The sequence below is a fragment of the Equus asinus genome, chromosome 11, assembly GCF_041296235.1.
Source record: "Equus asinus isolate D_3611 breed Donkey chromosome 11, EquAss-T2T_v2, whole genome shotgun sequence".
In the NCBI taxonomy this organism is placed as follows: Eukaryota; Metazoa; Chordata; class Mammalia; order Perissodactyla; family Equidae; genus Equus; species Equus asinus.
This window is the reverse complement of record NC_091800.1, coordinates 26,689,009-26,714,305: the sequence shown is the minus strand read 5'-3', so window position 1 is coordinate 26,714,305 and position 25,297 is coordinate 26,689,009. Positions and strand designations below refer to the sequence as shown.

Here is a 25,297-nt window from a genome sequence, read left to right as displayed (position 1 = left end):
TGTCATGGTATACATAGGGAATGATAATTGTTGGTGTTTTCTTTATCAACGTAATGTAATGAATAAGAACCTGGGTTCAAATCCGCTGCCACCCATCAGCTCTGTAATATCGGGCAAATTAATTAACTCCTCTGAGCCTGTTTTCCCCATCTGGAAGATGGTATACTACGACTAGTCAGTTTAAAGGGTTGTCTCTGGGCTTCAGCAATATAATTATGTAAAATGGCCAGCACCATCCCTGGAACATAGTAAGCCCTCCTGAAACGTTCGGTGCGCCAGGCAAACTTCTATTCAACGGCCGCCGCTCTTGTGAAGATGTGCCTTAAGACAACTGGAGGCTGCCTCCTGTTTTCGCACTATTAAAACACTTATCACACTATAATCTGTTCTTTACCCACAGGCCCCCCCTCCTCCCCTCCCCAGTGAGCTCTCAAAGGCCAGCAACTGCCCCACACTCTCTATCTTCTCGTGATCGGCAGAGCTCAGCTCCCATTAGGCGTTCCACAAATGTTTGTTTTTGTTTTGGCCGACTTGCTGAACCGATTGGGCGCGAGGAGCGTGGCGGGGCGGGAGGGCGCCGCCCACGGCGGAGAGGGGCGTGCCCGCCAGGGTGCACCGCCCGAGGTTCACGGCGGGGCGGAGCGGCAGCCCGTGCCGGGCCCCTCAAAAGGAGGGGGCCCGGGCTCGCCCACCAGACTGTGTCACGCTCCGGGACCGGCACCCCGGCCTGGAAGGGAGAGTTTCGGGTAGACCAGGCTCAGGCGGCGGCGGCGGCTCAGGGAAGGCGGCTCAGTCTCGGCCGGGGCTCCCTGCCAGCCCGCGCGACCTCGCGCCCCCAGCCGCGCCCCGCCCGGTGCCCCGGTTCCGTCCCGACGGCGCCGGGCCCGTGAGCCTCGCGGACGTGACGCCGCGGGCGGAAGTGACGTTTTCCCGCGGTTGGACGCGGCGCTCGTTGCCGGGCGGGGGAGGGCTCGTCCGGTTTTTCTCAGGGGACGTTCAAATTTTTGTAACGGGAGTCGGAGCGGACGGGGCGTGCCCGGCGCGCGCGCGTCCTCCCTGCCCGGCCCTCCTCCGCCGCCGGCCGACTCCTGCCCGGGCAAGGCGTCATGCCGCCCAAAAGCCCCCGGAGAGCAGCCGCCGCCGCCGCCGAACCCCCGGCGCCGCCGCCGCCGCCGCCGCCGCCGCCGCCTGAGGAGGACCCCGAGCAGGACAGCGGCTCCGAGGACCTGCCTCTGGCCAGGTGAGCGGGCAGAGCCGCGGCGGCGGCCGGCGCGCGGGATGGGCGCCCCGAGGGTGCGCCGGGGCGGGTGCGGCGGCGTCTAGGCGGGGGCGCGTCTTCGCCGGGTCCGGGGCCCGGCGGCGGGAGGGTCCCCCCAGGTCCCCCGCCCCCGCGGAGCGCCTGGAGGACGGTGACAGGCGTGTGGGTGCGGGAGCGAGGGGAGGGCAGCCGGGAGGGGTCTCGGCGCGAGCTTGACAGGTGTCGGGCGGGTGGGGCTCGGGTCTCTGAGCGAAGTGACAGGTGCCGCCTTTTCTCCGCGGGTCTGGAGGCTCGCGGGCGGCGGGGAGCTTCGAGGCCCCGTCAAACGCAAAAAAAAAAAAAAAAAAAAAGAGACGAACTGGTGTGTGGTGGAGAGTTTTTCTCCCGTGGAGGTTTGTAGTTGGCTGGTGGTCGTTTGACTTTCTGTTTCGGTCTCCCGCGATGCAGCAGTTGGGAGTGTTTTCCTCCGGGCGCGCAGTGCATCTGAAGCCCGGTGCTGGGAGAGGCCAGCCCGAAAGCCCTGGGCGCTGCTGCGGAGACGGCCTGGGATGTGCCCGGTGGGGTCCTGGGTGTCAGTTGCCCCCAGGGGACTCGGAGGTGCTTTGTGGGATTCCCTTATAACAGTTCTTGAGGCCTTGGGGATTCAGAGCCATCGGTAGTGACTGGTGGAACATAATTCTGTAGAGGAACTCGTGTATGAGGGGAAGTTTTCTGAGACATGAGTCTAAGTGCTTAACAGTTTCTAAGCTTTTTCTTTTTTTTCCTGTTATATAAAATTCTTCTTGCGTGTTAATCTGCTCCGGCCTGTCTCATTATTTCTTCCATTTTGCCTTTTGGCTTTGAGTCGGCAAAGATCTTGGTGTCCCCTCTTCTGTTTGTTTCTTTGGGCACAAAATTAGTGGTTTTCCGTGTGCTCCCATGGCACTTCTTTTTTTCCTAAGTGGGCTCTAAATTTAAGCAAGTCCGTGATCATGCGGTAGAACACGACACGGAGATATTTATTGTATTGCAGCATCTTATTTTTCTTGATTGTGATGCTTTATGGCTAAGAAGCTAAGATTGAGAGAGTATAATTGTTATTATTGTCAGCATTGGTCCTACTTTGAGACTATACAACCATTGCAGAGGAATGAGACGCCTTTCTGTCCCTCAGCACTCCCTCCCTCGTTCTAGTCCGTCACCAAGTCCTGTTTCTTTCATCTCTCTAGACGCAGACAGAGTTGAGGCAAATTGTAAAAGGTTGGAATGGGCTTTTTGAGTTGGCCTGTGAAAGGCTATTAAAAATTAATTTATTTAAATGAGCTGTCTTATGGGTCAATTAAAAATCAAACTCACTAGTTAAAAAAAAAAGTCTAGGGATGTTCTGGGAGAAGACCTTAGTTTCTGATTAAACTCTGATGTATCCAATACTTGAAAGATTTCCTTTAGAAAGAGCTGTAATGTCTACTCTAAAGAATTCCACATAGCTTTGGAAGGATTCTCGATTATTGTAGGGTAACTAGATGTTCTTGAAGTTCTGGACATCATCTGAGAATAGAAGGACTTTGTTTATTTTATTTTTTGCCAACATGTAGTTTTATATATCTTTGAATGATGGAACTATCAAAAATTGTCCTGTAAGTCATAACCATACAAGATACAGTCTGCTCTTGATTATCCATACCCACAAAAGGTTTCATTAGCATGGGCAGTCAAACTCTGTGTTAACTACTTAGCAAGGGTAGAACCACTGCCTGGCAATCTGATGTGGAGAAACTTGCTTAGGGATGGATTCTGGACCTTGTTTAATCGCACTTCCAGTAACAGTTCATTTCTACCTTGAGAGTTGAGATCTTACTTCTGTTGCATTATCTCTGGCCTCAGTGATGTAGTTGGAGGGGAAACCATCGCTAGGAACAGCACCTGACCTTCATTGTTGAGATAATCAAAAGTCAATTATATTTTGAAGGAGGGTTGGCAGTGTGGAATAGTGGTCAAGGGCCTGGGTTATGCAGATAGACTGTTGAGTTTATATCATGGTTTCCCATATGCGGGCCATTACTTCAGGTGAGTGCTTTAACTTCTCTGATTTGGTACTTATCTATAAAACAATGTTAATAAGACTACTTACCTAATAGGACTGATGTCCTATTCAATGAAACCATACATCTAAGGTGCTTTGTACAGGGTCATAGTAAATACTCAAAAATTATTAGCTATTCCTCTTATTATTATCATAATTATTAGAAGTCAGCCAGACATTAAATGAATGAAAAGGAATTTGCCTGTCTTGACTGCCTGTCTTGGTTAAGGAAGATCGAGGAGAAAAGACTGAAATAAGCATAGCAGTAATTTATGTCAGGTTAATTGTGTGAGAAATGCTAGTAGGTAGAGAGATTGTGTGAAACGCTGATAAGTGCATTTCAGCAAAGTCACTGATACTGAGTTGATTCTGTAATATTATCTGTGGGCTTTCCTCTTCTTGCTGTAATCGTTGTCCCAGTTTTCCCAAACAGCTTTAGCTACTATTGCTGCTTTGAAGTATATGTGATTCATCAGACCAGCAAACATCTTTCACTATGTGGTATCCTTATTTTGGGAAGATTATGAAAAAGATAAACATGTTTAAATTCTAAGTATAATTTTTTTCAAAGATAAATAAGATCTTAAAGTATTTAGTGATGCTATCCTTCAGAATGCTGTTATTATACGCAAAGCATTGAAACAAATGTTTACTTAATTAGTTTGATTTATAAGTATATACCTATTATATGTGTGTTTTCATTTAGTAGGCTTGAGTTTGAAGAAACTGAAGAACCTGATTTTACTGCATTATGCCAGAAATTAAAGATACCAGATCATGTCAGAGAAAGAGCTTGGTTAACTTGGGAGAAAATCTCATCTGTGGATGGAGTATTGGTAAGGATTTTCTTAAAATTTTTTGAAAATGTTTTTCTCATTTTAACAGTAATTTTGAATCACTGTAGAAAATTTGGAAAATAGAAAAATAGAAAGAAAAGAAAAGCTAGTGATAATTCTATTACCTGAGGTAATTTACTTCTGATAACATTAAATATTAAAAAAAAATCTTTCTGCGTAAGCCTCCTACCAAAGTATTTTAAAGCAAATCTCAGATACCATATTTTGTTTATGAATACTTCACGATGATATAAAGGCTTTTTAAAAAAACAAAGTCATACCTTATAAAATAATTTTTAATATCTTATACTATGTCGTCAGTGTTCAAATTTCCTCATTGTCTCAGAATTAATTTTGTTAGACTTCCACATTTTGATAAATTTTTTCCATTTCTTTGTGCATGTATATGTGTGTATGTATAAAAATAATAACAACAGCAAATAATTTTTAGTGCTTTATATATACTGGGGGAATATTATAAGCACTTTGCAAATAACTCATTTAACAATCCATTGAGATGTGAAATACAAAATCTTCATTTTACAGATGGAGACATTGAAGTCGCGGTTAAGTAACTTGACTGAGGTCCCTGGCTAATAAGATCTGAAACACAGATTTGGGATCATACATGTAGTTATGTAGAGTTACATGTAGTTACATAATAGTTTTTTATCTTTCTTTTAAAAAACTTTCTTAACGTATGAACATTTTCTTAGGTTTTAAATATTTTTTGATATTTGACACTGTAGTTTCCAGTGGTAGTATATTTTATCCATTAGGTGTATTTTAATTTGTTAACTCTTACTGTTATTGGACATTTTTCCGCCAGCTTTTGGCACTGTAAAATAACGCGATAAATGGTCTTATTCATAAGAAAAATGCCTCACACAAAGTAAATCCTCCATAATTTGTTAAATAATTTGGTAAGTGAATCTCTGATTATTAGGATAAATTCTTACAATTACTGAGTCAAAAGCTATGAACGTTTGTAAAACTTTGGGTAATTATTGCTAAATTGCACTCCAGACAGACACTTCTAATGAATTTACTGTCTCATCAGCATTGTATTAGAATATATATCTATCTGTTTTTACTGATCAGATCAACACAGCAAAATATGTTTCTGGTGCCAGCCCTGATGGTCTATTGGTTAAAGTTCGGTGCTTTCACCACTTAGGCCATCCGGGTTCATTTCCTGGTCGTGGAATCACACCACTCGTCTGTCAGTTGCCATGTTGTGACAGTGGCTCACAAAGAACTAGAAGGACTTATAACTAGCACTGGGGCTTTGGGGAGGGGAAAAAAATATGTTTATGTACATTCCATAAAAATATTTAAAATCTCAAAAACCTTAAAAAAATTTAAAATTTAAAAACTTAAGTCTCTGATGTCTTAGTCCTTTTAGGCTACTATAACAAAATACCATAGACTGAGTGACTTATGAACAACAGAAATTTATTCCTCACAGTTCTGGAGGCTGGGAAGTCCAAGATCATGGTGCCAGCAGATTCTGTGTCTGGTGAGGGCCCACTTCCTGATTCATAGATAGCACCTTGTTGCTATCCTCACATGGGGGAATGGGCGGAAACTTTCTCAGGCCTTTTTTTATAAGGGCACTTATCCCATTCATGAGAGTTCTACCATCATGACTTAATCACCTCCCGAAGGCCCCACCTCCTAATACCATCACAGTGGGCATTAGGTTTTCAGGATATGAATTTTGGAAGGACACAAGCATTCAGTCCATAGCATCTGGTAATAAAAAAGAGAAAATGAATCCCACAATTCCAAAGATCTGAACGTATTCTAGAACTCCTCACTAAAAAAAGAGGAAGAATACTGAAGTATCTTGGATGAATGACTTTGGTATTATCATCCCAAAGCATTTAATGTATATTTTCGTTGATTTGAGTACTTTGTGTACAAAGCTGTTTTTGTGCATATGGAGTTAAAGGATTTATAATTTATAAGTGGGTTGTGTACCAAATCTCTTTGCAAGTACAATATGGTAGTTAGGTTTTCAGGCTAGTTCGCACAAAACTTTTTTTTTTTACTAAACTATAGCAGTAGTAGTTTTAATTGTAGAGGCCCTTTTGGGCTTCATACTTGAATACATATTCAAATAAATGTTACTACTTTCTTATCCCACCCTTTTCTGCTCCTGGCTTTGTCCCTACCTTCTATGGGAACTGACACAGTTTAAATCTTATTTCCTAATGGAGCTCTTGATGGGGAGTAGGCGATGTGAAATTCCTGGTTGTGTGCTGGAGGAAGGCAAGAAAGGAATTCTGTTACCTTTGGAATTTTGGGTACCTTTTTGAGGGGTATGACAGAGGATGATGTTGTATTGTCCTGATATAATTCAACGGACTTTCCTAGAAATGTTATTTTAAGTGATAGTCAAGTTTTTGAGGGTTGGCCTGAGAATTTAACCTCTGTTTATACAATAATTTCTGAGGTAGAATGTAACAGAGTATGTACTGGGAAGCAAATGTAATGACAAAATGAACCTGCTCTGATGCAGCTATTCTAGTTGCCATTGGCTGTGTTTGAAACAAGAAGAGGAATATGGTACCTTGGGGAGTTCTTTTTGGCATGATGTTTTTGGTTGATGTTTTTGTATGATGTTTATTGGAATAGAGGATGAGTTAAGAGTAAGGATTTGTCATCAGATTGGACTGACTCAAATCTCATATCTACCAATTAGCTCTGTGATCTTGAACAAGTTACCTAAAATCTCCAAGCCTCAGTTTTCTAATCTGTAAAAGGGACTAACAGTAATTTCTGGATCTTGGAGTTATTGTGTGGATTAAATAAATTCATGCGTGTAAAGCATTTATTGGTGTAAATGAGTGGCTAATTTGGGTCGTGCAAGCAGAATAACATGACTTAAGAACTACTCCAGAAAATTTTATACTAATGTAATGTTTTTAGGAGAACTTAAGTATAAGTTAAAATGGTTGAATTTTAAATGCATATGTAGTGATTCTGCTGTGGTTTTGTTTTGCTAAAATTCAGATTTTTAAGTTCTTGAGAGTCAGAAAAGTTGTTTATGCATACATGAAAGCATATATTAATCCTTTTTATGGAAAGTTTTGTGGTTTCTTGTCTAGAAAAGTGTTTTCTCCTTTTCATATAAACATTTAATAAGTGTGTAATATGTGGTTGCTGTCATAAGATTGGATATTGTTCATGCTGCTTATAGCATATGAATAAAGGCCTTTCCATTAAGAAATTGGCCAGGAGTGCTGTTCATATGGTGACTTACAGTGAATCAGTTGTTAGAATTTTGATTTTCTTTCTGTGTCTTGAATGGCAGCATGGTAGAATGGAAAAGCCCTTGGACTTCAAGGCAGAAAACTTTGATTATAGTTGTATTTTAGCTATAAGATTTCAGGCAAATTGGTTAATTCTCTAGGTCTCAGTTGCTCATCTGTAAAGCAGAAATAATGTCTGAATGTCAACCTCATAGAGTTTTGTATGTGTATAGGTGTATATATCTATGTTTATTTCAAAGAGCTTTGAAATTTATTGCTCTTTGAATAGAGCCATTTCTTTTTGTGATATGGTTATTATAGTTAGAAAGATAATTGAAAAGAATAGTTTGGAATTGGAATAATGCTAGATGTTTCATTTAAGTTATACTACAGAAATATGAAGAGGTTTCTTAATAAGCTTAAAGCAGACTACATGTTTTTAAATTATGTGTAATGAAAGGTCTTGAGCTGTTATTTTCCAGTCCTTAGTAATATATGTAACCTTTCTGTTTGAAGATGGTGCTGGTATTCTCATTGCATGTGGATGTTACTGAGAAAAATTCATTTAAAACATGTGCATGAATGTTGTATTTTGTCTTATAGATGTGGGTTGTTTATAGCTTCTTTTATTTCTGATTCCACTTCTAAGATTAATTAATTTTTAAAAACATTTTATTATGGAGAATTTCAGACATTTATAAAAGTAGAGAAAATAGTATGAACTCTCATATACCTCCTAATCAGCTTCAGCAGTTATCAACCATGGCCAGACGGTATTTCTCTCTGACCCCAGATTTTTAAAAAAGTAAATCCCAGATAAGATGTTTCATCCATAAATATTTCAGTATGTATGTGGAGAAGATAAGAACTCTAAAAAAATAACTGCAGTTCATCACACCTAACAAAATTAATGAAAATTCCTTAAATATCAAATATTCAGTGTTCAAAATTTCGTGATTGTTTCATACATTTTTTTTTCCACTATGTTCTAATCATGATTCAAATAAGGTCATACTTTGTGATTGGTTGATTTGTGTCTTGAGTCTCTCTTTTTTTCCCTCTTCCTCCCCCAAGCCCCAGTGCATGGTTCTATATCCTAGTTGTAAGTCCTTCTAGTTCTTCTATGTGGGATGCCACCACAGCATGGCAACTGACAGACACGGTAGTGTGGTTCCATGACAGGGAAGTGAACCCTGGCCACCGAATCGGTGAGAGCACCAAACTTTAACCACTAGGCCATCAGGGCTGCCTCTTAAATCTCTTTTAATCTGTAGGTTTCACCTCCTCCTTCTCTCCCCCTTTCCCTCTCTTTTCTTACAATTTATTTGTTGAAGAAACTAGATTGTTTATCCTGTGAAGTTTCCTATATTATGTATTTTACAGATTGTATCTTCTTCATTGTTTAATATATTTGTCTGATTCTGTATTTCCTGAAAATGGATGTAAGGCTTGATCAGATCCTGATTTCATATTTTCTGGAAGAAATACTTTAGAAGTGTTGTGTATGCCTATCAGGAGGTACATAATGTCATGTTATCTCTCTTTTTTTGGTGTAAGCAATCATTGATGACCATTGACTGGATCCATTAGGGGTTACTCAGTGGTGATCTGCTACCTTTATCATTCCTTTTTCAATTATTAGTTCCTCTGTAAAGAGAAACTTTCTCCATCAGCTGTACATATTCTGAAGTATAGTTCATTCAGGGAAGGTAGGATAAGTGCTTTATTCTTTGCTTTTATTGACTAGTTTTCAAACTAATGAGTGTTCTGTAACATCCTCCAAAGGTGAACAATGACTATAATCATCTTTGCAAGCATTATTTTGACAGTACCAGTAGATCAGTTTGGCTATACATAAACATTTAATAAGATCTTTACTCAATGTGACATATTTTGTAATTTTGAGAATCCTGTATAAATGGGACCATACAGTATTTAACCTTTTGGGATTGGCTTTTTTCACACAGCATTATTCTCTGGAGAGTGATTGAAGTTGTGTATCAACAGTGTATTAGTTTCATAGAGTTGCCATAATAAAATACTACAGACTGAGTGGCTTAAGGAACAGAAATTTATTTTCTCACAATTCTGGAAGCTAGAAGTCTAAGATAAGTTGGCGGCAGGTTTGGTTTCTTCTGAGGCCTCCCTTCTTGCTTGCAGATGGCTGCCTTCTCCTCGTGTTCTCGTATAGTTTTCCTGGGTGCACATCCTGGTTGTCTTTTTCTTTGTCCAAATTTCCTGTTCTTATATGGACAATAGTCGGATTAGATTAGGGCCCACCCTACTGTCCGCATTTTAATCCAATTGCTTCTTTGAGGCCCTGTCTCCAAATACAGTCACATTCTTAGGTACTTCGTTAGGGCTTCAACATATGAATGGGGGCGGGGAACAATTCAGCCCTGACAAATAATAGTATTCCATAGTATGGCTGGACCACAGTTTGTTTAACCATTCACCTGTTGAAAGATATCTGGGTTGCTTGTACTTTTAGCTGTTATGAATAAAGCTGCTATAAACATTCACATATAGGTTTTTCTGTGGACATCAGCTTTCATTCTTCTGGGAAATAAATACCCATGAGTGCAATTGCTGGTTGTGTGGTATGGCCATATGTTTAATTGTATAAGAAACTGCCAGACTTTTCCAGAGTAGCTGTACCATTTTGTATTCCTACCATCAGTGTATGGGTGATCCAGTTTCTTTGCGTCTTTCCTAACATTTGGTGGTGTTACTATTTTTTATTTTAGCCGTTTTTATAGGTGTGTAGTGATATCTCATGGTTTTAATTTACTTTTTTTCTGATGGTGTGATATTGCTATTAAACATCTTGTTTTTAATTTTTAAATTTTTCATTGTGAGGAAGATTCACCCTGAGCTAACATCCATTGCCAATCCTCCTCCTTTTTTGCTTGAGGAAGATTAGCCCTGAGCCAACATCTGCACCAGTCCTCACCTGCTTTGCATGCAGGATGCTTCCAGAGCATGGCAGATGAGCAGAGTAGGTCCACACCCAGGGTCTGAACCCATGAACCCTGAGCCGCTGAAGCGGAGCACGCAGAACTTTAACCACTCGGCCATGGGGCTGGCTGGATATTAAACATTTTTTAATAGACTTTTTTGGGAAACAGTTTTAGGTTCACAACAAAATTGAGCAGAAAGTAGAGAGTACAGAAAGTACAGAGATTACCTGTACATGCCATGCCCGCACATGCATAGCCTTTCCCATTGTCAGCATCCCCCACATGTGCTACATTTGTTACAATTTATGAACCCACACCGACACATCATTGTCACCCAAAGTGCATAGTTGTTGAAAGTCCTCTAAATGTGCTTATTTGCCATTTGTCATCATTGGTGAAATGTCTCTTTATGTCATTTGCCCATTTTGAATTTCCATAGGGTTTTCTGCAGACACAATTATGTCATTTGTAAATAATCACAGTTTATTTATTCTTTTCTAATCTTTGTGCTTTTTTTCCTGTCTGTTACACTGGCTAACACTTCAATACAATGTAGGATAAAAATGGTGAGAATTCCTGCTGTTAAGGAGAAATCATTATGTCTTTCACCATTAAGTGTAATGTTAGGAGTAGGCTTTTCTTAGATATCCTTTATCAAATTAAGGTATTTTCTTTCTGTTCCTTTCTATAGTCATACACTGCATAATGATGTTTTGGTCAACAACAGACCACATATATGATGGTGGTTCCATAAGATTAGTACCTTATAGCCTAGGTGTATAGTAGGCTGTACCATCTAGGTTCATGTGTGTACACTCTGTGATGTTCACACAAAGACAAAATTGGCTCATGACGCATTTCTCAGAATATGTCCCTGATATTAAGTGACGCATGACTGTGTTCTGAATTTGCAGAGTTTTTTTTGTTGTATCAGAAATAAATGTTGGGTTTTGTTAAATACTTTTTATGCATCTATTGAGATGGTCACACACTTTTCCTGTTTTAGAGTGTTAATATGATTACATAGCATTGACTGATTTTCAAATGTTAAAGCAACCTTGCATTCCTGGGGTAAACTCCAGTTGATTGTGATATATTATCCCTTTCATATATTGTTAGATTTGATTTGCTAAACCTTTGTTAAGAATTTTTAACAAAAATTCTTTTATAGCATGTTTTATTCTTAGTTTATATATTCATGAGGTTTATGGGTCTACAGTTTTCTTTTTTCCATAATGGATTTGTCTGGTTTTGTGACAGAATAGTGCTGGCCTCGTAGAATGAATTGAGAAATATTTTGTTCTCTTCAATTTTTTGCTAGAGTTTGTGTAAAACTGGTATTATTTCTTCCTTAAATATTTGGCAAAGCCATACGGACCTGGAATTTTCTTTGTGGGAGAGTTTTTAAGTACAAATGCAATGTGTTTAATAGATATGGGCAATTCTGGTTTGTTTATTTCTTTTTTAGTGAACTTTGATAGTTTATGTTTTTCAAGGAATTTGTCCATTTCATCTAATTTATTGAATTTATTGACATAAAATTGTTTATAATGTTCCTTTATTGTATCTTATACCTTACTATAGTTTTAATATACTTTGTTATTAACATATATTTTGTGTATCATACATTATTAATGTAATGTATGATGAAATGATCCTCTTTATCCCTCATAATGTTCTTTGCTCTTAAATTTACTTTTTCTCATATGTCTTATATTTAAAATAGTTTCTTTTAGGTAGCATATAATTGGGTCAGTCTTTGCCTTTTAATAGAAATTTTTAGACTGTTGACATTTAATGTGATTATTGAAATAGCTGGGTTTAAATCTACCATCTTGCTATTTGTTTCTATTTGTCTCATCTTTTCTTTGTTCCTTTTCCCTCTTTTTCTGCCTTTGTTTGGATTGACTATTTTTTTATGATTTATTTTTCTCATTTGTTGGCTTATTAGTTATAACCCTTCATTGTGTTGTTTTAGTCATTGTTTCAGGATTTATGCTACACATTTTAAACTTTCACAGTTAACTTTCAAATGATGTTATACTGCTTCATGTATGGTATAAAAACCTTATGTCAGTATACTTCCACTTCTTCCCTCTTAGCCTTTGTTCTCTTGCTGTACATTTTAGTTTTACATGTGATATAAACCCCATAATACATTGTTATTATTTTTGCTTTAAGCAGTCAATTATTTTAAAAAGAAATTTAAATAATAAGAAAAAAAGTCTTTACATTTAGCCATGTAGCTACCATTTCCACTGCTCCTAATTCTTTTATGTAGATCCATATTTCTATCTGGATCATTTTCCTTCTGTGTAAAGGATTTTCCTTAACATTTTTAACAGTGCAGGTCTGACGATTTCTGTCAGCATTTGTATGTCTGAAAAAGTTCTTAATTTTGCCTTAGTTTTTGAAAGGTATTTTCACTGGTTAAAGAATTCTAGCTTGACTTTTTTCCCCCCGGTGTTTTAAAGATGTTTTCTGCCATGTTCTAGCTTGCATTATTTCCTAAGAGAAATTTACTGCCATCTTTTTCTTTGTTCCTCTGTATATAATATGTCATATTTTATGATCTTTTTCTCACTAGTGAGTTTAATCAATTTGATCATGATGTTTCTTGGTGTAGTTTTTAAGATTTTCATGCTTGGAGTTCATTGTACTTCTTGAATCTGTGAGTTTTCAGTTTTCATCAAATTTGGAAAAATTTCAGCCATTATCTCTTCAAAAAAAGCTTTTTTGGCCCCTTTCCTTTCTCTTCTGTCCTTCAGGATCTCCAGTTATACATATATTTAGCTACTTGATGTTTTCCTGCAGCTCATTGGTCCTCTGTTCAGTTTTTTTTGCCCCCAGTTTCCTTTGCTGTGCATTTCATTCTGGATAATTCCTTTGGGTTTTTCTTTAAATTCACCTCTCTTTTCTTTTGCAATAACCTAATTTGCCCTTAATCTCATTCAGTGTACTGTGCATCTCAGCTTTTTTGAGTTTTCATCTCTAGAAGTTCAATTTAGGGGTTTTTAAAATACATTCCATATCTCTGCTTAACATGTTCAATCTTTGTTCTAGCTCAGGGGTTGGAAATTTTTTCTATAAAGGGTCAGATAATAAATATTTTAGGCTTTGCAGCTCTGCCATTGTAGCCTGAAAACAGTCGTCAGCAAAATGTAAATGAATAAGTGTGGCTGTGTTCAAGTAAAACTTTGTTTACAAAAACGGGCAGGCTGGATTTGACTTAGTTTGCTGACCCTTGCACTAGCTTCTTGAGCATAGGGGGTGCAGTTATAATAACTATTTTAATGTCCTTATCTAATAATTCTATATCTGAGTTGTAAATTTTTGGTTGACTGATTATTCTCCTTATTATGGTTATTTTCCTTCTTCTTTGTGTATCTGGTAATTTTCTTTTCTTTTTTTTTTTTTAGCTGCCAGACATTGTAAATTTTACCTTGTTGTATATTGGATATTTTTGTATTCCCATAAATATTCTTGAGTTTTGTTTTGGGATTGGACCAAGTTTGTTGGAAAGAGATTGATCCTTTCAGGTTTTACTTTTAAAGTTTATTAGATGGCACTAGAGATGGGTTTAATCTGGGCCAGGGACTCTCAGCTTTGCCAGTATTGACATTTTGAGCTGAATAATTCTTCGTTGTAGGTGCTATCTTGTGCATTACAGAATGTTTAGAGGCATCATCCCTGTCCTGAACCTACTAGATGCCAATAGTACACCCTGCTCAGTTTTGAAAACCAAGATTGTCCCTACTCATTGCCATACGTCCACTGGGATGCAAAATCATCCCTGGTTGGTGACCATTTGTCTAGCGTTAAATCTTCACTATTGAGGTAAGACCCTTCCCTTTAATGTATACCCTCTGTATTGTCATGAGTTTTTCTCCTTTGACTGTTGGGAATAGGCACTATTCCCAGCCTGTATGAGCCATAAATAATTGTTCCTCGCCTGCATGTGCTAATTGAGGAGAGTCCTCTGCAGATTTCTGGAATTCTTTCTCTGTGTAGCTCTCTTCTCTTTGGTACTGTGCCCTGCAGATTCTAGCTGCTTTGACTTCCCTGGGCTCTTAGTTCTGTCTAGCCAATTTAGGGAGGCGGTTGAGCTCTCCCTGGTTTTCCCCTCCTTGCGCTGCTGCCTGGAATTTTCTCCAGGAAGTTAGTTGAACATTCATAGGGCTCACTTTGTATGTTCCATGACATTTAGGGATCTCTGCTTTCTTGCCTAATCTCTAATGTCTTGAGTTGTCATCTCATACATTTTTTTTGTTTTTTATTCGTTTGTTTCAGATAGAACAGTAAATCTGGCCCCTGTTACTCCATCATAAGTTGAAGCAGAAATCCTCAGTTAAATACTTTTAATATTTTTGGAGATATTTTCTTAGTAGTTGCTCTAGGGCTTACAATATACATCTTAACTTTTCATATTTATACTGATTTAATTCTAATAAGATATAGAAACTTTTACTGCTGTATGACTCCATTCCCTTCTTCCTTTTTTGTGCTATTTTTTTTTACATGTTATGTTTATATATTTTACAAACCCAAGAATATAAGAGAAGTAAGGAGAGCCTAGGTATATTTATAGAGATTTTTTCAAAATTTATATGTTAACTTTTAAAAAAAATTTACCATTTCTGATTCTCTTCTTTTTTTTTTTTCCTGTGGATTCCAGGTACCATCCAGTATTATTTGCTTACTGCAATGTAGCTTCATTCTTATCACCTTCATGTTGTTATTGTCAACTTGACTACATAAATCTGTTATAGGCCCACCAATACAATTATATAGATTTTTAAAAAATGCAGTTGCTTTTTAAATCAGTTAATAAAGGAAAGAGAAAGAACTATGCAGCTATACTGTTTTTTATCATTACCTACATAATTACCTTTACCAACATTGTTGTTATTATTATTATTATTTTTTGTGAGGAAGATTGGCCCTCAGCTAACTTTTGCCAATCTTCCTCTTTTTGCTTGAGGAAGATTGTTGCTGAGCTAGCATCTGTGCCAGTCCTCCTCTGTTTATTGTGTGGGACACTGCCACAGCTTGGCTTGATGAGCAGTGTGTAGATCTGTGCCTGGTGTCTGGACCCATGAGCTCCAGGCCACTGAATTGGAGCATACTAACTGAACCACTATACCACCAGGCCGGCCCCAACATTATTTTTTTTTCTGTGTGGATTTGAATTACTGTCTGTAGTCACTTCCTTTTAGCCTGTAGAACTTCTGTTCTCCTTGTATTTCTTAGAAGGCAGGTTTGGTAGCAGTTCGCTCAGTTTTTGTTGATCTGGGAATATCTTTATTTTGCCTTTATTTTTGAAAGCTAGCTTTACTGGATATGGGATTCTTAGTTTTATTCTTTCAGCACTCTGAATGTGTCATTCCAGTGCCTTCTGGAGTCAGTGTTTTCTAATGAAACATCAGCTGTTAATCTTATTGTGACCTCTCTTGTATTGATAAGTCTTTTTTCTCTTGATACTTTCAAGATTTTCTCTTTATCTTTGTTTTTCAACATTTTTACTGTGGTGTGTCTGGGTGTAGATCACTTTGAGTCCTTCCTACTTGGATTTGTTGATGGTCTTGGATGTTGTAGATTAGTATTCTCTCAGTTAAATATTAAGGAGACTTCAATTAACTCTTAGATTTGTTTTTAGAATAATTACTGCCAATGCAGATAGACATACATTACTCAAAAAAGATGTAGGTAAAGACTTTGTATTAGATTTTTTTTCAGTCCTTTTAAATTTACTGAGATTTGTTTTATGCCTTATCCTGTGTTCTGTCTTTGTTAACATAAAATGTTCCTTTGATAGAATTCACTAGTGAAGTTATCTGTGCCTGGAGTTTTCTTCTTTTGGGAAAATTTAAACTTTATATTCAATTTTTATAATACATATAGGATTATGTAGGTTATCTCTTTCTTCTTGAGTGTACATTAGTAGCTTGTGTCTTACATAGAGTTTCTTTATTTCATCTAAGGTGTTAAATTTGTGGGAAGGACCTTTTTTCCCTTTTTAAAAAGTTATTTTTGGGAGCCAGCCTGGTGGTGCAGCAGTTAAGTACGCACGTTCTGCTTCGGCGGCCCGGGGTTCGTCAGTTCGGATCCCAGATGTGCACATGGCACCACTTGACAAGCCATGCTGTGGTAGGCGTACCACATATAAAGCAGAGGAAGATGGGCACAAATATTAGCTCAGGGCTAGCCTTCCTCAGCAAAAAGTGGAGGATTGGCGGCAGATGTTAGCTCAGGGCTAATCTTCCTCAAAAAAAAAGAGAAAAAAGTTATTTTTTAATAGACTTTGTTTTTTTGAGCAGTTTTAGGTTCACATATAAACTATATATAAACTATAAATGAATAATTGTATATATATTGTGTGTGTGTATATATATTCACGTTTAGGGCTGTGATCTATTTTGAGGTAATTTTTGTGAAGGGTGTGAGGTCTGTGTCTAGATTCATTTTTTTTTTTTTTGTATGTGGATATCCAGTTCTAGTACTATTTGTTGAAAAATATGTCTTTTTAAATTTGTATTACCTTTGCTCTTTTGTCAAAGATCAGTTGACTGTATTTGTGTAGGCCTATTTCTGGGCTCTTCATATGTTCCACTGATCTGTTTATTCTTTTACTGATATCACACTGTCTTGATTACTGTAGCTTTGTTGTAAATCTTCTGACTTTGTCCTTCTCCTTCAATATTGTATTGGCTATTTGGGATCTTTTGCTTCTCCATATAAACTTTAGAATCAGTGTGTTGATATTCATAGAACAACTTGCTGGGATTTTGATTGAAATTGTGTCAAATTTGTAGATCGAGTTGGGAGGAACTGACATCTTGACAATACTGAGTCTTCCTATTCGTGAACATGGAATCTCTCTCCATTTATTTAGTTCTTCTTTGATTTCATTCATCAGAGTTTTGTAGTTTTCCTCATATAGATCTTTTATATATTTTGTTAGATTCATGTCTAAGTATCTCACTTTTTGTGTGCTAATTTGAATGGCATTGTATTTTTTTATTTCAAATTCCACTTGTTCACTGTTGGTGTATAGGAAAGTGTTGGACTTATGTATACTAACCTTGTATCCTGCAACCTTATTGTAATCACTTATGACTTCCATAAGTTTTCTGTCAATTCTTTCAGATTTTCTAAGTAGACAATCATATAATTTGCAAACAAAGACTTTTATTTTTTCCTTCCCAATCTGTGTACCTTTTATTTCTTTTCCTTATTGCATTGTCTAAGACTTCCAGTATAATGTTGAAAGGAGTGGTAAGAGGCAACATGCTTGCCTTACTCCTCATCTTTAATGGAAAAGCTTCTAGTTTCTCATCGTTAAGTATAATGTTAGCTGTAGGTTGTTTGTAGATATTCTTTGTCAAATTGAGGAATTTCCCCTCTTCATAGTTTACTAAGAGTTTTTATGGTGAATGGTGTTGGATTTTGTGAAATGCTTTTTCTGCATCTATTAATATGATCATATTTTTCTTCTTCAGCCTATTGATGTGATAGATTATGTTAGTTGGTTTTTGAATGTTGCATACATGGGATAAATCACACTTGGTCTTGGTATATAAGTTTTTAATATGTTGTTGCATTCAATTTGCTAATATTTTGTTAATTATTTTGTCTTTTTTTTAGTGAGGAAGATTGACCCTGAGCTAATGTCTTCTGCCAATCTTTCTCTTTTTGCTTGAGGAGGATTGTTGCTGAGCTAACACCTGTGCCCATCTTCCTCTTTTTTTGTATGTGGGACACTACCACAGCATGGCTTGACAAGCAGTGTGTAGGTCCATGCCTGGGATCTGAACTCGTGAACCCCAGGCTGCTGAAGCGGAGCACGCACACTTAACCACTGTGCCACTGGGCCAGCCCCTGTTAAAGATTTTTATAACTATGTTTAGGATAGCTACCGGTTTGTAGTTTTTTTTTTCCTTGTAATGTCTTTGTCTGGATTTGGTATTTTGGTAATGCTTGCCTAGTAGAATGAGTTAGAAAGTATTTGTCTGTGGAAGAGATTGTAGAGAATTGGTATAATTTCTTTCTTAAATGTTGGTTAGAATTCACAATAAACCCATCTGTTCCTGGTACTTTTATTTTGGAAGGTTATTAATTATTGATTCAATTTCTTTAATAGATCATAGGTCTATTCAGATTGTCTATTTCTTGTGTGAGTTTTGGCAGATTGCGTGATTCAAGCAATTGGCCCTTTTCATGTAAGTTTTCAAATTTGTGGACACAGAATTGCTGATAATATTCTTTTATTATCCTTTTTATTTCTGTGAGCTCTGTAGTGATTCCTCTCTTTTGTTTCTGATGTGAATAATTTGTCCTTTTCTTTCTTTTATTTTTTTGAGGAAGATTAGCCCTGAGCTAACTACTGCCAGTCCTCTTTTTGCTGAGGAAGACTGGCCCTGAGCTAACATCATGCCCATCTTCCTCTGCTTTATATGTGGGATGCCTACCACAGCATGGCGTGCCAAGCGGTGCCATGTCTGCACCCAGGATCCAAACTGGTGAACCCCGGGCCGCCGAGAAGTGGAACGTGTGCACTTAACCGCTGCCTCACTGGGCTGGCCCCTCTTTGTTTTTTTTTGTTAATGTGATTAGAGAGTTTTCTATCTTCTTGATCTTTTTGAAGAAGGAGCTTTGGGTTTCATTGGGTTTTCTCTGTTGATTTTCTCTTTTCACCATTTCTTTTGTGTTTAATTGGCTTTTTCTAGTGAAATGTTTAGATTCCTTTTTCGTTTCCTTTTGTGTATTTTCTTTAACTGTTTTCTTTGTAGTCACCATGGGGCAATAGCTCCATCTCTACCCTTTTCAGTTGTTAATTTCACAAAAATTACATTTTTATACATTGTGAGTCCAAAACAATAATTTTTTTAATGCATTAATCTTTTAAATTATGTAGGAAACAGAAAGTGGGGCTACACACCATTAACAATAATAACTTTTATAATTGCCCATGTATTTATCTTTATTGAGATCTTAATTTTTTCATATGGCTTTGAGTTACTGACTTTTGTCCTTTCATTTCAACCTGCAGTACTCCCTTTAGCATTGCTTATGGGGTATGTCTAGTGGTAATGAACTCCCTAAACTTTGTTTGTTTGGGAATGTCTTCATTTCTCCTTTACTTCTGAAGAACAGTTTTGCTAGTTTAGCAATCTTGGCTAACAGTTTTTTTCTTTTAGCACTTTGAAATATCAGTCTGCTGCCTTCTGGCCTTCAGAGTTTCTGATGAAAAATCTGCTGATAATCTTATTGAAGATCCCTTGTATGTGATGAGTTGCTTCTTTCTTGCTGGTTTCAAAATTCTCCCTTTGGCTTTGGCTTTTTTTTTTTTTTTTAAGCTGATTATTTTTATTTATTTATTTATTTATTTATTGGAGGAAGATTAGCCCTGAGCTAACATGTGCTGCCAATCCTCTTTTTGCTGAGGAAGACTGGCCCTGAGCTAACATCCATGCCCATCTTCCTCTACTTTTTATATGGGACGCCTTCCACAGCATAGCTTGCCAAGCGATGCCTTGCCCGCACCTGGGATTCAAACCGATGAACCCCAGGCCGCTGAAGCGGAATGTGTGCGCTTAATTGCGGTGCCACCGAGCCTGCCCTGGCTTTGGCTTTTGACAGCTTGATTGTAATATGTCTTGGTATGGGTCTCTTTGAGTTCATCCTACTTGGAGTGTGTTGAGCTTCTTGGATGTTTATATTCATGTCTTTCATTACATTTTGGAAAACTTTTGGCCATTATTTTTTAAAATATTCTCTCTGCCCTTTTGTCTCTTTCTTCTCCTTCTGGAACTTGTGTAATGCATATGTTGTTCCACTTGACGATGTCCTACAGGTCCCTTATTCTCTGTTCCCTTTTCTTCAATTTTTTCTTTCTGTTTTTTAGACTTTATTCTTTCCATAGTCATATTATCAAGTTTGCTGTTTGTTTCTTTTGCCTGTTCAAATCTGCCTTTGAATCTCTCTAGTGAATTTTTTGTTTTAGTTATTATACTTTTCAGCTCCAGAATGTCTTTTGGTTTCTTTTTTAGGTTTTTATTGATATTTCCATTTTGTCTATACATCATTTTCTTGATTTTCTCCATGTCTTCCTTTAGTTCTTTGAAAATCTGTAAAACAGTTGTTTTAAAGTCTTCATTTAGTACATCTGCCATCAATTCTTTTTCAGGGACAGTTTCTATTGGTCTGTTTTTTCCCTTTGAATGAGCCATACTTCCCTGTTTTTTTGTATGTTTTGTGGTTTTTTTTTGGTTGAAAGCTGGACATTTGAATCTGATAATCTGGTAAGTCTGGAAATCAAATTCTCCCCCTTCCCTAGGGTTTGCTGCTGTTTGTTTTTTGTTTTTTATTTATTTGTGTGTGTGTGTGTTTGTTGTTGTAGACTACGTCTCTTTTGGGGATTAGCCTGAGGTATAAACTTAAGGTATTTTCAGGTCTTTTTTGAGCCTGTGCCTTCCCCTGGGCGTGCACTGTGACTTTATTTCCTTCATATATGCGGTTGCTTTTGAATGTCCCAGTTGTCCATGTCTGGCTCCCAAAAGGAGAAAAAGAGAAAAATGAAGAGTGGGGGAAAGGTGCAGACTCTTTAAATCTCTTGCAAGTCACTTCAGCCAGAGGGGATGGGGCTTGCAACAATGAGGGGGAGGTGCAACAATAATAGTCCCCACCTCTTTGTTTGCGCTTCTATGATTGGAAGCAGCAATCAGCACAGATCTCTGAAATTTGGAAGACAGGGTCCTTTTTTCTTAACCTGGCTCCTGTAGACTGTGTGTCAGCTGTTCCAGGATCATGTGCACAACTGCCTGCCACAGGGCTAAGGGTTGGCATGGGTCGCTGCTACTCTGCTAACAGCTGAAATTAATGGGAATTAACTATAATTTGCTGACCATGCCTTCCCCTGGAAGTTGTAGGTCTTTAATGGACTCCATAGTTCCACAATAGTTACATCAGACAGATTCTGCCAGTTCAGTGTTGTCTAGGTGGGGAGACAGATTTCTGGTGCTTCCTACTCCACCATCTTCCAAGTATCCTCTCTTCATATGAAATTTAGGATCAATTTGTCAATTTCTGTTAGAAAGGCAGTTGGGATTTCAATAGGGATTATGTTGAATCTGTAGATTAATTTGGGGAGTATTGCCATCTTAACAATATTAAGTCTTCAGATGCATGAGCACAAAATGTCCTTCCATGTATTTGATCTTCTTTAATTTCTTTCAATAGTATTTTTAGTTTTTAGAGTACAAGTCTTACACTTAAAAATAAACTATTCCTAAGTTTTTTGTTTTTGTTGATGCTATTATAAACGGAATTTTCTTAATTTTATTGTTGGTTTATTCATTGCTGGTGCACAGAAATGCAATTGACTTTTGTATGTTGATTTTGTACCCTGCAACCTTGCTAAATTCATTTATTCAAATAGTTTTTTAGTCTGTTCCTTATGATTTTCTGTATACAGATCATCTTGTCTGCAAAGAGAGAGTTTTACTTCTTCCTTTATAGTCTTGTTGCCTTTTATTTACTTATTTTTCCCTACTGCCCTGGCTAGAACCTCCAAAACATTGGTGAACAGGATAGCAGGAGGCGACGTTGTTGTCTTTTTCTTGATCTTAGGGGGAGAACATTCTGTCTTTTACCATTAGATGTGATGTTAAATGTGGACTGTTTATAGATCCCTTTTATCAGGTTGAGGAGGTTTCCTTTTATTCCTATTTTATATTGTGCTTTGTTAAATGGTTTTGGATTTTGTCAAATTTTTTTGGCTTCTATTGATAAAATCAAGTTTTTCCCCCTTACTAATACTGTGTATTACATTAATTGATTTTCAGATCTTAAACCAACATTGCATTTCTAGGATAAGTCTCACTTGGTCATGGTGTATAATCCTTTTTATATGTTGGTGGATTTGGTATGCTAGTACTTTGTTGAAGATTTTTATGCATATATTCATAAGAGATTTTAGTATCTAGTTTTCTTTCCTTGTAATGTCTGTCTAATTTTAGTATTTGGGTAGTACTGGCTTTTCACAGAATGGGTTGGCAAATGTTCCCTACTCTTCGGTTTTTATGGAGCAATCCACTTCTTGGCTGTGCCACTCTTGCCTTTTACTTCTTCTGAGCACATGAGAGTATGTCCTTAATACTAACTGCTGTCAGCTAGTATTATACAAGTGACAGGGGATTTTCTGGCATATTAACATGTTATTCCTTTTGTTCCTACGTACAACCTCGGTGAGGAGGAAATCCAAGAGTATACATAAAGAAGATAAATGCAGCTATTATCCCCTCTATTTCTCTAATACGTTCCTGTAATCCATTTAACTTGTAACCTTATTATAGCTGATCAGTCATTAGTCTCATGAATCAAGTATAAGGATGTGTATCCTTTTCACCCTGAGATGCAGAGCATATTTCTTATGGCTTATTTTCATCTTGGTCGTGGCTAATATTTTAAAATGGAAGATTTGAGAAAATAGTATTTTAAAATCGTAATTTAAATTTATATTAGTTATGATACCATGAATAGTAAGATAACCTACTTTTCTGATGTTTCCAAGATGATTTATGTCACCACTTGGTGGAGCTCTTTTATAAGTTAGTGTGTTGTAAAAAAGCAAGTACAGGTCATTACTAATTAGGGATTATCATTAAGGTGGTTCAAGTGAACTAAACTAAATATAGCTTAATAGGTAGCCTTTTCAAGTTTTGATTGTAGATTTTGATTTAAATGGTAGTGTATGTAATTAAAGGTTTATTTTTAATATTTTAAAGATTTTTATAAATAGTATTCATAATTTTTCTCTCTCCTGCTTTATATAAATTTAGTACTTTTTATTGAGTTACCTTTCCCCCTATTTTATAACTGTAGGTAATTAGAAAACCTGGGATTAATGAAGAAAATGAAAACCATTTGTAATCCTACCACCTAGAGATAATAATTAACATTTTTGTATATTTTTGCCTTTCCTTTTTAAAAATTTTTCACAAAATTAGAATCAAAATATACACAGAATTTTACATTCTGGTAGTTTTTTCTCTTAAGGTATCTTTGTTATTTTCCCATTTCCTTATAATCTTTGAAATGCTTTAAAGGTTTTGTATTATTCCATGATATAACTCTATCATAATTTATTTAACCATTCCATTTTAAGATATTTAGGCTTTTCCCACTATTTTTGCTATTATAAATAATTGTTTGAACATGTATTACACTAAATCTTGACTCAGCTCTCCAGTTATTTTTATTGGATAACTATTAGATATAAAATCAAACTCTTGAGGATCTTGATGCGTATTAATAAAATGTCCTTCAGTTGACACTGTTCTGAGTTTCAGTATTTTCAAAATATGTTTGTTGGAAAGTACTACTTTTGCAAAATGCTTATTCTTGTCTTATGCCCATTTTTTTTTCTTTATGTTTTATTTTTTTTTGGTGATTGGCTGGATAATACTTTTCTTCTGTATTAATTTTTAAGCTGCTGTTCTGAGCCCTTTTCATAAGACTTGTCTGAATTTTCAAGAAAACACATCAGTTACAGATGTTACGTTGTACATTGCCTTTGGAAAATAAGGCCTGAATCTCGAGAGAGCAGTCGGGGCTGGAAAGCAGGATGAGCTATGTGAATCCTCTGTACGGTAGTGTTGAGGGTGTTATAGAAGTGGATGAGATTGCTGAGGAAAACAGGGTGGTGGAAAAAGTCCTTGGAGTTAGGAAAAAATGAAAAAGTCGTGAGAGAGAAAGAAAAGAGAGTGAGGATGTTAGAGTATTTTAAAAGGTAAGGAAAAAAGTTCCATTACCACAGCTTCAGATACTGCATAGAGATCTTTGTGAATGAAACCAAAAAACGGCCATTCAATTTAGAAAAAGAGGGATCTTTGAAGACTTAGAGAAGAGCCTCAGTAGAATAGTGCTTGTATAGTGAGCGTATGTGTCCAGTGGATGCAGTATGTGTATAATGTGAGAGTGTGTGTGTGAATAGTGAGAACAGTGAGAGGTTTGTATGTGTGGTGAGGACAGTAGCTTGATAAGGTCCAAGGATAGAGGGATAGGTTATTATTATTTTCTTAAGGTGATAGACACTTATTTGTGAGCAAAGGGGAAGGAGCTCTTAGAAAACTGTTAGAGAAATTATAAAAGACAGGGGGAGGAATTAATAAACTAGGTCTTGAAGGAAATGAAAGGCAATGTGATCCAAAGTGGGAGGTAGGGGGCAGATTAGAGTTGTTAATTTGAGAGTGGAGGAAAATGTCCATTTGTCAAAATCAGAAGAGAAGAACAACTTATAAATGAAGATGCAGAGACATTTTAAGGAAGACTGGAAGATACGGGAATTAGAAATTATTTGATGTGGAAAAGAATGTTGAGGCTTTAGGTATTGTGATTCTTTAACCTTCTCAATAAAATAGAAAATAAAGAGTACATAATAGTAAAATAGTTAAGAGTACAGAACTCTTGGTGGGGTGATGAGAGTAAGGATTATAGTAGTGAAAATGTTAGGAACATCAATGCAGAAATTTAATAAGGAAATATTCTTAAAGAAATGTAACAATACTCAATTGAGTGTTAGGAAACTTGGGTTTTAGGTCTGTGGTGTTGACTGGCTGTGTTGAACAAGTCTCAACTCTAGTTTTTAATTTCTTAATCTGCACAGTGAGAGGTAAATCAGATGACCTTTTCAGATCGAAAAATCTTGAATCAAACTGGACTAAAAAAGAATAAAACACGTAAAGCTACAGGAATCAAGATGTTGTAGTATTGGTGAAAAGAAAGACAAGTAAGTCAGTGGAACAGAACAGAGAATCCAGAAATAGAGTCCACACATATATAGTTAGTTTATACACACAGAAGTGCAAAGGTAATTCAATGGAGGAAGGATATTTCTCTCAATAAATGATGCTGGAGCAATTGGA

The 25,297-nt window shown here is 37.2% G+C and overlaps 1 protein-coding gene across 3 annotated transcripts in view; it reads left to right on the top strand.

Annotated features, from left to right (window-relative positions):
* Window positions 1-895: 895 nt before the first annotated feature.
* RB1 (RB transcriptional corepressor 1) overlaps window positions 896-25,297 on the top strand; it is a 155,184-nt gene continuing 130,782 nt past the window's right edge. For 2 of the 3 annotated variants that reach the window (XM_044777159.2, XM_070520658.1), the window contains exons 1-2: window positions 896-1,240; window positions 4,030-4,156. In XM_044777159.2, the coding sequence (XP_044633094.1) occupies window positions 1,107-1,240; window positions 4,030-4,156 (261 nt within the window). In that variant the 5' untranslated portion in view covers window positions 896-1,106. Of the gene's footprint in view, window positions 1,241-4,026; window positions 4,157-25,297 lie in introns of all 3 variants that reach the window. The other variant, XM_044777158.2, reaches the window with a different exon arrangement.